The sequence below is a fragment of the Copadichromis virginalis genome, linkage group LG10 (genome assembly GCF_057382275.1).
Source record: "Copadichromis virginalis isolate Kocher_CV1m ecotype Utaka linkage group LG10, C_Virginalis_male_GT1.1, whole genome shotgun sequence".
Classification (NCBI taxonomy): domain Eukaryota; kingdom Metazoa; phylum Chordata; class Actinopteri; order Cichliformes; family Cichlidae; genus Copadichromis; species Copadichromis virginalis.
The window spans coordinates 35,160,436-35,173,705 of NC_140627.1; the positions used below are offsets into that span (position 1 = coordinate 35,160,436).

General features: G+C 47.1%; 2 protein-coding genes across 4 annotated transcripts in view; both read right to left on the reverse strand.

The window, feature by feature from the left end:
- LOC146700993 (uncharacterized) overlaps positions 1-1,268 on the reverse strand; it is a 28,479-nt gene extending 27,211 nt beyond the window's left edge. The window contains exon 1 of the mRNA XM_085471266.1: positions 1,116-1,268. The gene's annotated coding sequence lies outside the window, so the exon portion shown is untranslated. The remainder of the gene's footprint in view (positions 1-1,115) is intronic.
- A 4,938-nt stretch (positions 1,269-6,206) lies between these two features.
- LOC146700994 (arf-GAP with Rho-GAP domain, ANK repeat and PH domain-containing protein 1) overlaps positions 6,207-13,270 on the reverse strand; it is a 28,972-nt gene continuing 21,908 nt past the window's right edge. For all 3 annotated transcript variants that reach the window (XM_085471269.1, XM_085471268.1, XM_085471270.1), the window contains exons 19-26: positions 11,369-11,468; positions 11,090-11,291; positions 10,653-10,698; positions 10,178-10,536; positions 9,886-10,095; positions 8,853-8,958; positions 6,658-6,799; positions 6,207-6,556 (exon numbers count right to left, since the gene is read on the reverse strand). In XM_085471269.1, the coding sequence (XP_085327395.1) occupies positions 6,512-6,556; positions 6,658-6,799; positions 8,853-8,958; positions 9,886-10,095; positions 10,178-10,536; positions 10,653-10,698; positions 11,090-11,291; positions 11,369-11,468 (1,210 nt within the window). In that variant the 3' untranslated portion in view covers positions 6,207-6,511. The remainder of the gene's footprint in view (positions 6,557-6,657; positions 6,800-8,852; positions 8,959-9,885; positions 10,096-10,177; positions 10,537-10,652; positions 10,699-11,089; positions 11,292-11,368; positions 11,469-13,270) is intronic.

The window sequence follows — 13,270 nt, forward strand, 5'->3', positions numbered from 1 at the left end:
CAGTGTCCATCTCCCACGTGTGTGATCATTAAATCATCGTTTGACTCAACCCGGCCGGACCAGTGTTGTTATTGTGGTTTTTTCTCTTGTCTCCATCCCCAATCCACACACACACACATATACACACACACACACACACATATACATACATATATATATATACATATATACAGTGCACACAACTCATACAGGTGTAGTGCCACATATATTAGATAGGTCCTTGTTTGCCTGTTATTTATGACATCATTATCCATTTCCGGGTCCAAATGATCCTTCAGTTTTCCAAATCAAACAAAAACTGGGAGTCAGAAGCATCCAGACCGTTTCAGCTACAGTAAAACGATCAGTGTGGACGTGTCACAGTTTCCTCAAGTCAGCCAACCAGCTCGCTTCCTGTTTATCTGTCAGAATCCGCCCAGTACACCTGTTCCCCTGGAGACCAACTATAAACATCTTATGTTCACGTCATCTACAGCCACTCAAACCAACCACCGCAAAATAGCAACTTTAATTACCGTCCAGAAAGCAGTGATTCATTTCATTCTGATTATTTATTCATTAAAAATATTTTTTGTGCTTTTTTACATCTTTTAATCAGCTTTTCTTTATTTAACAGTTTTCTGTATAGAAGAGGAACTATCTGACTTCTGTGGGAGTCTCGTTCTCGGATAGCGTGCAACAACTCAACATTAAATACCAACAGCAACCTCAACTTCCTGTTTAACACATGGATGCAGCTACAGCTGTTCTTACCTGAGAGTTCAGCCTCAGGTCAGGACCGCTTACGAAACCTGAAGGTAGCACTGCATAAGACATGTAAAAACATGACAGCAACTTTTAACTAATATAAAAATAAAACTTTAACGTGGCCCGCGATCAAAAATGACTGATCAGTAGAATATGAACTTTAATGGACTGAAATTGAAAGAGTAGACTGACAGAGATTCATAAGCACTGACTTGGAAAACATCAAAGCTGCAGCAGATATGACCATGTAGATGTTGCATTCACAAGAAAGATAAAAATGATTGGAGTCATTTTCTAAATTATTAGAAAAGCCAAAATCAGTGACCTGCGCAGGAGACTAAAAATCAATGTGATAAAGTTTTACTTACAGGAATCTCAACCCTGAGCTCAAAGACTGCAATCCTTGCAGAGAGTCAAATCTTCTTCATGTGCTGAGTTCTTCCGCCGGTGCTCATGTACAGCAGGCTGCAGAGGGCAGGGGGAGAACAGGGGGAGGGCCGGGGGAGTGCCTCCAGTCCGTTGTGTTAACTCACATTATTCCCACGTGATTTACAGGAAACTGAGCCAAGGCTATACTGGGCTCATGAGCTATGGATAAACTGTGGGGGAAATAAACAGCTCCACCCAGCTCTGTTATCAACTCTGAGGACATGGTGATTAAGCCTTATCTGAACATGAAACCTGCTCCTCAGACATGAGTCCTGCAGTTAAACTGTCTCTGACAGAAGACAAAGAGCAAGACTCGTCGGGGCTGGCGCTGCGGTCTGAAGGCCTGTGATACAGCTGACATTATGTAACCTGCATACATTAGTCAGACACACTGCATACAGTTCACAGGGTCAACGTCACTCAGATAACACGGGTTTATATATACTGTAATGGCCCTGGTTTACCTGACACAGCCCTCTGCCCAGCGTTCCTGCTCAGTCGTGGACCCTGAGTTTAAACACCAGGCAGGAGGAGAGCACGCTCTCCACTGAGGAGGGGAGAAGGTCAGCAGCAGCTCCTGGTCCAGGTTCTTCTTCCTCAGGACACGGAGGAGGTGCAGCTGCTGCTGGCCTTCTTTACCAGGGTGTATTTGGAAAATGGGAAATGCTGCTCTGGCTAAACTACTATTTGTGTTGAGACATGGCAAATAAACATATATGAGCTAATGTAAATACTATATCTGTCATGAATCGCTGTGTGGCAGGCAGGAGTTGGACCCAAAATGCAAGCACGAGGTTTAAACACAAAGAACTCAGCTTTATTCGCTGGCAGGAGGAAGTCATACGAAGCAAACTAAACTGGAAACTCACAAACTAAACCCACAGGGAGACCCACACAGCATGAGGGACGACGCGACACTGACTCAGAGAAACGCAGGGTTTAAATACACTGGGAAGTAACAAGGGGAATGAGACACAGGAGGGCACAGCTGGGAGAAATCAGGACTGACGAGACAAGCAAAGCAGGACACATTCACATAAGACACGGACCTTCAAAGTAAAACAGGAAGGATCACACAGAGACGCGAACTTGACACAGTGGAGACAGCAACTAAGAAACACAGAGACATAAACCATAAGGCAGAGGTCTAAGAACCGAAAGACACAGACGGGAACTCAAACATGCAGCGGCTTGCAAAAGTATTCGGCCCCCTTGAACTTTCCCACATTTTGTCACATTACAGCCACAAACATGAATCAGTTTTATTGGACTTCCAGGTGAAAGACCAACACAAAGTGGTGCACACGTGAGAAGTGGAACGAAAATCATACATGACTCCAAACTTGTTTGACAAATAAATAACTGCAAAGTGGGGTGTGCGTAATTATTCAGCTCTGAGTCAATACTTTGTAGAACCAGCTTTTGCTGCAGTTCCAGCTGCCAGTCTTTTAGGGTCTGTCTCTACCAGCTTTGCACATCTACAGACTGAAATCTTTGCCCATTCTTCTTTGAAACAGCTCCAGCTCAGTCAGATTAGATGGGCAGCGTTTGTGAACAGCAGTTTCAGATCTTGCCACAGATACTCAAGTTCAAATTTTATTTTATTCGCCACATGCAGTGGAATGAACCCACCCCCGACCTTACACACACAGACATCACATGGGGATACAAGTCGGAGAACGGTTGCATTACAGAAAAACACTGAAATGTACACTACAATGGGAAAGTACAAGAGGAAAAAAGAGACCTCTGGTCATGCTGGGCTACAGGAGGACAGCATGAGAACAGGAAACAAAAAAACTCCTCTGCACAGGAAGCACATAAACGTCCACAGCACAACATTATAGAGCACGTGACCAGCAACAGGGTTGGGTATGAGGAGTAATCCCAGGCACCACAGCAGCCATCCTGCCACTGTGCAGACTCACCAGCACGGGCCCAGACCCGCCTCGTGTTCCCAGGAGGCAACAAGCATCGAAGGCGTTGGAAGGGGAGGGGGATGTGTGAGTGCTTATCAGTGTAAATGTATGTGTGTGCATGTCCATAGTTCAGCTGAGACAGTGTCCTTCACCCTATCAGGCTAAGTAAACAGTCTACCAGCCAACCCAGGTGTCCTTCATGGGATGGGAAGAATAGTCATCACACAGTCGTTATCAGGGAGTTTTGTTCAGCTCCAGCCTTGAGCCCGTGCAGCTGGCGCCGTGGTGTCATGTTGATGTTGATTCTGGATTGGATTTAGATCTGGACTTTGACTGGGCCAGTCTAACACATGGATATGTTTTGTTTTAAACCATCCCATTGTTGCCCTGGCTTCATGTTTAGGGTCGTTGTCCTGCTGGAAGCTGAACCTCCGCCCCAGTCTCAAGTCTTTTGCAGACTCCAAGAGGTTTTCTTACAAGATTGCCCTGTATTTGGCTCCATCCATCTTCCATCAACTCTGACCAGCTTCCCTGTCCCTGCTGAAGAGAAGCCCCCCCAGAGCATGATGCTGCCACCACCATATCTGACAGTGGGGATGGTGTGTTCAGAGTGATGTGCAGTGCACGACTAATAGTCGTCCTATGGACAGATTCCCCACCTGAGCTGTAGATCTCTGCAGCTCGTCCAGAGTCACCATGGGCCTCTTGGCTGCATTTCTGATCAGCGCTCTCCTTGTTCGGCCTGAGTTTAGGTGGACGGCCTTGTCTTGGTAGGTTTACAGTTGTGCCATACTCCTTCCATTTCTGAATGATGGCTTGAACAGTGCTCCGTGGGATGTTCAAGGCTTGTGAAATCTTTGTGTAGCCTAAGCCTGCTTTAAATTTCTCAATAACTTTATCCCTGACCTGTCTGCTGTGTTCTTTGGACTTCATAGTGTTGTTGCTCCCAATGTTCTCTTAGACAACCTCTGAGGCCGTCACAGAGCGGCTGTATTGGTACTGACGTTAGATTACACACAGGTGCATCTGTTTAGTCATTCGCACTCATCAGGCAACGTCTATGTGCAACTGACTGCACTCAGACCAAAGGGGCTGAATAATTACGCACACCCCACTTTGCAGTTATTTATTTGTAAAAAATGTTTGGAGTCATGTCTGATTTTGGTTCCACTTCTCACGTGTGCACCACTTTGTGTTGGTCTTTCACCTGGAAGTCCAATAAAACTGATTCATGTTTGTGGCTGTAATGTGACAAAATGTGGGAAAGTTCAAGGGGGCCCAATACTTTTGCATCTACTGTAGTTTGTTGGTTTAACAGTTTCTGCCTGTCACTGCTCCCCGTCTGTTTTCTTCCCTGGTTCTTCCTGACCTTGTACTTTGTCCTCACGTTCCCTCTTTCCTCTCTCCCTCTTTGGACTGACAATCATACACAAATAGGTTGTATTCAATTAAATGAAAAAATGACATTAATATGAAAAAAACCTATTAAGGGCTGGGCCATATCGTACCATTCACAGTAATACCAGTATAATGTTGGGCAACGATAAGAAAGTAAAATATGTCGATAGAATATGGGTAAAACGCACATGCCAGTGCCTTTGTTTTCATACACACATGGTAGAAAAAGCAGATCGTTGAATGAAACGGATGAACCTGAACTGGTTTGTAAAGATCCTGCAGCTTCAGTGGTGTGGAACTGGTTTAGCTTTCGTCTGTCAGATACACAACAAAGCACTGATTTTTGTAGAACACATGGAAGCGTGCCAAATAACCTGGGCCTGCACGGCGTCAATGCATTATTGATTTTACTACAGAGCAGGACGGATTGTAGGGCAGCAAACATCGTCAGAAAAGACGTTTCCCACACTGCAGGTTACCTGGTGTAATGTTTTCAGCTAAAGAGAAACACGGCTTGACTCCTACCAACTGTATAAAGAGTAACTGAAGGTTAAATGCAGCCAACATGTCCTTTTTTAAGCCACCATCGCTCTGGCAGAAAGGGCGCCAGAGCAGGGGACAGGCGAGCTGGAACAAACCATTTTTTTGGAGGGGGGGTATCTATACTTTTGTTGTTAAAATGTCACGTCTCAACCAAGTTTATTTTTAGTAGTGTGTCACACAAACAGCAAATACTGTCAAAAAAGTAAGAAATCTTTGGAGTGCTTTGATTGTGGGTTAAAAACGCCTCTGCTGTCCATCATCCTCGCAGGGTCCAAGCATGCTTTTTTTTTTTTTAATTCTTACCCCGCCCTCCCTTTCAATGGCTCTGCACCCCCACTGGGGGTCGCGCTCCCCACTTTGTGAACCACTGTGTTAGTGTACAGGATGTGCATGACCACCCTACAGTGCTGCGTTACTGGAGGGGAGGGGGGTAGAAATGCACTAAACACAAAGTCGAGTTCCAGTTGACCCGGGTTTCTGGCCTCATATTACACACGGACACTGTGACGGTGTGTTCACAAACTGCATGTCCTCGTTGCTTTCACTGTTTCCAGGATCATCACGCTGGTTTCTAACAAGCATCAAACATTAAACCCAGGCTGCATGTTTCACTGTGGTTAGACTGTGTGCCTCTCACCATCACAGGGCTTCGTTCTTCCTGCAGATGACATTTACACTGAACAGCGTAGGGACCTGATCCAGGAGTTTCCTTTACAGCTGATCAGAGGTGGACCAATCAGGTCTGAGTATGTTTACCCTGAGCTGATGCTCACATAGCAGGATTCACTGCTAGTGATGGTCAGCCTCATGAAGCTTTTTCCATCCAGATGGTTCACAAAGGTTCATTGTGTGACGCTTCGTGTGCACACAAACCGCCTGCTGGTCAAAGCTTTCATTGCATTGTCATAGTGCACCTCTCTGCATGTAGCCATGAGTTATTACGCATTTCTGGCTCTCTCCTCACCCGTCGCCTGGTGACGCTGGAAGTTTCTTCCTGTTAAAGAGTTTTTCCTTCCGACTGTCACAAGTGCTTGCTCATGGGGGGGTCTGTTTGTTGGGGGTTCTCTGTCATAATGTAGGGTCTTTGAACGGGAATGGTCAATTATTTAAATTCAATGAAGTCGATCTATTATTATTTAATTACAAAATAAAACAAGAATTTAATGCAGATTTTATTAAATGTTCAGATTCAGTTTTATTTGCAGATTTGAAGATAACATTTCATAAAGTGAGTGCTCAGCTTACACAGTGGTACACCCCGCTCAGCTGCAGAGCCTCACATTAACATTCATTTAACAACCACCGTAAAGAGCAGCCAGCAGGGGGAGCCAACAGTAATCATTCTCTCTGATAGCCGTAGTTCAACTGACAGGAAACAGGAAGTAGACAGTGATTGGTCAGTGATTTCAATAACAACAGTTTCCTCAACATCCCAAAAGATTCACAGTAAGCTAAAAGAAACGAGCTGATCTTCATCAGAAGACAGTGGTCTGCTCCTGCCTCTGAGCCGAGTCTGGGGTCTGCACACAAACGTCACATCAGTCAGGCTTTCTCTGGGTTAGCTGGATCAGCTGAGCCCAAACTCGTCGTAGAAACAGGAAACAGGAAGCAGCAAACTTACGAGGAAGAGCAGGGTGTGGTGGATGATGAACTCTCTAGTGAGGGTGATCAAGTCCTGGTTCATGGCCTGGAACAGGGACGGGACCAGGACCACAGCCAGGTTATGGGCCGACATCTTGTTCACCTGAGAGAACACCTGAACCCTGAGGGAGAGAGGGAGGAGTCAGTGAGCAGGTGATGTTCTGTGTGCTGGTTTCATTCACTGTGTTCATGATCAGACTAAATAAATCATATTAACAGGTTCCATCAGCGTTCGATTCAAACTCAGGTGACTCCAGCCCTCCTACCTGCACGTCAGTGCAGTGGAGCTGGGCGATAGAACGATACGATATGTAAAATAACGTTTTCTCGATAGAAAAGTTAAACTATTGTGATAGGCCTCACCGCTCTTGTCCTCTTAAAAAAAGAAAAAGAACAGCCAATCCAAATTAAGTAGCGCAGAGCCGAACCAATCACAGCCGCAGCGTCACGTGACTTGTTACGTACAGCACGCGTGCCAAGCCGCACACGTGTATTTGTTTGGGAAGCAGCCAGCCGCCGTGCCACCCGGGTAATGGAGGAAATGAGCGTGCCGACTAGAGAAAGATCAACCGAGCGTGACCGAAGGTTACCGAAGAGAAAACAGATGATGGTTCCAACGCCGGAGAGATTGTCGAACGGAAGAGCCACAGAAGTCCCGTAGTGTGAAGGTATTTCAGCTATTTCAAGTCAAACAGAGCAGCTACACTGTAAATGTGCCGAAAGCAAGTCTGGAAATACAATAAGCCGGTGCAGCTCAGTCTCTGACTGGAAGCGCTGATTCGTCATTCGGCTTTTGTCAGACTAAAGTAACTGTTAAAACTGTTTGAAAAGCTCAGCTATACAACAAGGAGAGATTGAGAATTTCCTTTTAGTTCTCAGTTTATTTGATATTGACAAAAGTTAGTCAGTTTTGTCTGTTCTTCTGTAAACAAACTAAGATTTATTTTTAGAATTAATATTTTGTTTCTAAGTGGAATTGACAATTTAGTCTGTTTCGTTTGTTCTATTTTGAAACTTAAACGCTTTAGCGGCTGCCTTTTGTGTAGTTTGTAATATTTGCCTTTATCTATCTGAAAAAGTCTCATGTTCCTTAAGTACATCTACCCTGTTGAACTTATTATGGGAAATAAATATTTAAAAACAAGCTGCTGATTATTTCACATTTTACTTGTGAGCAACGGCACATTTAAATCTTACAAATATAGTTATTTGGCTGATATCGTGATAGATATCGTTATCGCCTGAAATGAAAAAAACATATCGTGATATGAAGAAATCTTATATCGCCCAGCTCTACAGTCCAGGTAATGACATTAAAGAGCAAACATGAAGCATTTACCACTGTGACTCTGATAAACGGGGGGTGAAGTGTTAGTCTGAGAGATTCTCCTAGTGGGACGTGAGTGTGATCAGGTGACACTGTCAGGTGATCTCAGGTGAGACAGAGGCAAACACGAGCTCTGAAACTACGTCTTACACCCCCTGCTGCCAGACTCAGGAACTGTAAGTAGCGAGGGGGCGGGGCTGACTGAGAAACTGACTGACTGAGTCGTTGTCCAATGAACTTCCACTTCGTGTTCCTCTGTGACTCCGAGTCCAAAATGTTCAAAATGAACTTTTTACTTTATTCAGTTAGACAGGAAACAGTTTAAACTGGGCAGGTCGTCGCCCCCTGCTGGACATTAGAGAGGGTGCAGCGTCAGTGTTCCTGCCTAATTACTGCAGTGCTCTGTGTGCTGGACACCTTTCTGTCAGCAGCTCATCTGTAGGATCGATCATCTTCCCAGGTCCCGCCCCACCACCACCACCCTCATCGCGACTCTCTGGCTGTTTCACCGCTGGTCAACTGCAGAGTGGGAACGCCTCAAAGACGCTGTGTTTCCTGTTTCTGACGCCAACATGTTCACCTGCTCCCTGATAGATCCCGCCCACTGACAGGAGCCATGAGGGGAGCTGGACTGCCTTAGGGTGGTGTCAGAGAGGCGGATGTTGTCTAAGATAAGGACAGTGCTGGACCTCCCACCCACTCCATGACGTGCTGTCACAGGAGCACGCTCAGTGCAGGACTGAGATTACCCATAATGCACCACTGAACAACACATATCTGTGTGTAACATTAATGTTAGTTACTGTTACTGTTTTAAATAAACTGCTCTGATTCTGTGTGTGTGTTACATGTAGAAGTGTCCAAACAGGGCATTCAGGGTCGCTCGGTTGTCATCAGGAAGTTGCCGTAGTAACCGTCTGTACTCCTTAAACCTGCGTTTCTCGTCTGACACACCTGAGAGACAAACAGGCTGTTAGGGAGAGAACTACGACTACTGCAGTATCGCTGCTGTTAGCCAGAGTACTACGACTACTGCAGTATCGCTGCTGTTAGCCCGAGTACTACGACTACTGCAGTATCGCTGCTGTTAGCCCGAGTACTACGACTACTGCAGTATCGCTGCTGTTAGCCAGAGTACTACGACTACTGCATTATCGCTGCTGTTAGCCCGAGTACTACGACTACTGCAGTATCGCTGCTGTTAGCCAGAGTACTACGACTACTGCAGTATCGCTGCTGTTAGCCAGAGAACTACGACTACTGCAGTATCGCTGCTGTTAGCCCGAGTACTACGACTACTGCAGTATCGCTGCTGTTAGCCCGAGTACTACGACTACTGCAGTATCGCTGCTGTTAGCCAGAGTACTACGACTACTGCAGTATCGCTGCTGTTAGCCAGAGAACTACGACTACTGCAGTATCGCTGCTGTTAGCCCGAGTACTACGACTACTGCAGTATCGCTGCTGTTAGCCAGAGTACTACGACTACTGCAGTATCGCTGCTGTTAGCCCGAGTACTACGACTACTGCAGTATCGCTGCTGTTAGCCCGAGTACTACGACTACTGCAGTATCACTGCTGTCAGGATACTGTCAGTAGTACTACGGTTATACTGCAGTACATGCTTTTTCTGTTCTGGAGACAAATATATAAATATTTTAGTGTTACACAGTTTTCCTGTTGCGTCGGGTTACAGTTACTTCACTCAGAAAAACTGCAGTACTTTTCAGGAGGGCTAATAGCGGCTCATATAAGGTCTCTGATGTTTTTGCAGTTTCTGCAGAGGTTACTGCTATTAGTACTACAGTACAGATACTGCAGCAGCTCTACAGACAGCAGTACTACATGTAGTAGTAGCTCAGACAGTAGTTCTTCGTGTACCTGCAGCCTGCAGCCACTGCCCTTGGGCTCCGTTGGGAATCAGACTCTCTTGCCGGCGGACATATTGTTTGAGGGCGGAGCCAGCATCTAGCACGCCCTGCTCATGACTCTCCAGGGGGGCGGAGTTTGGTGATATAATCAAGGCCTCCACCAACTGGCTGACTTTTGAAGCGAGACCGCAGCGCCGGTACACGCCCTCCACCTTCAGACCTGAGAGAGAAAATGCTGCATTAGAAGTATCCCATGATGCTTTGCTGCCTGTCACTGTGTCGGCATGGTGACCTCGGCTCACCGTAGGTGGTGATGTGGGAGATGCAGCGCTCGATGGCCGGCGGTACCGAACCTCTCAGCTGCACATCCATCACAGGGTACAGAGACCAAGAAACTGAGCTCTGATTGGCCGCAGGAGGATGGGGCACGGCTGGGCTCTGATTGGCTGCAGGAGGACGTGGCACGGCTGGGCTCTGATTGGCTGCAAGGGGACGTGGCACGGCTGGGCTCTGATTGGCTGCAGGAGGACGTGGCACGGCTGGGCTCTGATTGGCTGCAGGAGGACGTGGCACGGCTGGGCTCTGATTGGCTAGAGCTCTTTGAAGGTGGGTGAACCAGGACCGACAGCTGTATTGCTCTTCGAAACGCAACGACACCCTCCTGAGGAGAGAAACCAGCTGTGATGTCACATATATCTGTGGTGGTGTCAGCCAATCAGAAGCTCTGAATTCACATCATTAGTTTTAATGAAGATGTTATAGAGTGATGCTGCACACCTATCTGCAGTTGCCATGGTGACGATGTTTTCAGATGGATCCATTTCTGTAAGAGGAGTTAAAGCCAGACTGGTCAATGATATCAAAGTGTCCTCACATTCATCAGCAGCCTGACTGATTTCAGCAGATACACACAACACAATGCCGACAGCCACAGAAGAGCTCCGAATGCAAAGAAGCCTGAAAGCTGCTCGGAGAGTTCAGGCTGTGTAGGGCAGAGATGGTGACACCAGACCGATAATCAAAGAATAAACTACACGAGTGTGTGTGAATGAAAACATTTACACACGGAATAACCGTCAGCTGCAGGACCAACATCCAGTCATGGGTGGAAAACATTTCCAACAAGAAAGCACTCAAACAGATCAATATGTGTTCCCTCAACATCTACTGAACAAAACAACATACAGACGCATACTCATAAGACAGACTGTTACCGTGGTGACTGAGCATGCCCAGATCAATTGTGAGAGACTCATGGGATTCTCTGTGGACAGGGTGAATGCTGACTCCATCCTCCCAAAGCAGCAGCCAGGCCTCTGGATGATTGGAAGCTCTGCCCAATTCTACAATACACACTTTACTGACTGCGGAGGCTCCGCCCACCTCAGCATAAGACACGCCCCCTGGAAGAATCACCTGGAAACATGAATTCAGTCAGTCAGAGGACCTGAGCTGTGGATTTAGAGGAAAAGTCTGACCCAAACCAACATTACCTTCAGAATATGGACCAGGTGGTCCGACAGCCCCTCCCTGCTGTCAGCTGCACAGATCAGCTGATCTGTGAGTGTGACGATCTCAAACTGATGAGCTCGGCTGAAACACAGCAGCAGGTATGGTTCGGTCATCTTCATCACAGAGACACACTGTAACCCTCAATAATAAATGCCCTCGGTGATGTTTTTGTACCACTAATATGCAACATTTATACTTGATATACTTCATTTATCAGGCTTAATAACCAGCCTGTAGAACATCTTCTGGATGACCTGTAGACGTGCTGATGTTTATCACACCTGGTTTAAAGGACCTGTAAGTAGGCAGGCTGTTATGATGTCATAGATCAGAGTAAAGATTCATTATGACATTAGTAAACTAACATCCATCAATTCGCTTCCGCATATCCTTTTCAGGGTCGCGGGGGGTGCTGGAGCCTATCCCAGCTGTCATAGGGCGAGAGGCGGGGTACACCCTGGACAGGTCGCCAGTCTGTCGCAGGGCCAACACACAGGGACAGACAACCAGTCGCACTCACGTTCACTCGCACATTCACACCTAGTGACAATTTGGATTATCCGATTAACCTATCCCCACAAGCTGCATGTCTTTGGACGGTGGGAGGAAGCCGGAGTACCCGGAGGGAACCCACGCAAACACGGGGAGAACATGCAAACTCCACACAGAAAGACCTGATGTTGGAATTGAACTCTGGACCTTCTTGCTGTACAGCAACAGTGCTAACCACCGTGCCACCGTGCTGCCCCAGTAAACTAACAGTTTATGATTATTATTGATGGTTCTTATAAAAGTACTGTGACAGACAGGTGAGCTGCCCAGGTGACCCCGCCTCCCGTCCTATGACAGCTGGGATAGGCCACACCTCCACCTCAGACACAGCAGCTGATACCTGAACACAAACACCCTGGAGCTAGGACTCGTCTGCAGAGTAACAATAAGAGCTGAGGAGCCAGTCACTTTGTTTTTCTGTTGCCTTGGTAACCATATGAAACGACTGATTTTTTCAGCTTTGCTGTTTGAGTCGGTTTGTAGGTGTTTGCAGTGAATAGATGTGTCCAGCAGAGGGAGCTGCAGTGTCAGAGTTGGCTGCCCTGAGCTTCCTGTTTTGTTTGTGGGAACTTCCTGTGATGTAAAACGTTCACCGGTTGTGTGTAACGAGCTCAGCGTGTTGCTTTGGTGTAGCTTTGGCGCTGGCAGTGGTCTGAGCTCAGTCCCGTGTGTCCTGCACTAAATCTGTTGGATGCTTTCTTCTATCCACACATCGTGCAGATGATTTAGGATGCCCCCAAACAAACTGGTCCTGAGTGATTCAGAGCTACCCTTTGATGAAATGAAGGACCCTGAAGGAGCCGGGGCAGTGCTCGGGCTCGCTGACAGCGTCCTGGGTCCACTGACTCGGAGCGGGCCACGTTCCACACCTCCAGTGCTGAAGCTGCAGTAGAGAGCTGAGGCCGCAGGTGGTTGATTCTGTCATGGCGTTACCTCTGAACGAGTTCGGGTCGGCCCGGAGGAAACACTGTCCAACAGACAGGTGACCCGGGACGGGGACGCCGCTTCCTCCTCACACTGTGCAACCGACTGAATTTCCTGACAGTCGTAGCAGAGACACCCCGAGCTCTCCCTCCACTTCCTCCTGCTCTGACACCGAGGTGTCCCAAACCAGCTGACAGGTGTGCCGCGTGACCCCGGCCACTGATGGCTGAGCTTTACATCATTGCTGACATCACCATGAATGAGTTCAAAGTTCACAAAAAAACATTCACAGAGGCGTGGCCTCATCAAGGTGGCCTCCGCCTTTCAGACACAGCCTGTGGTCAGTCAGGTGTTTTTCTGCTAAAACCTCTAAAACGCAGTATTACTGTGAGGTACTGCAGTACTTG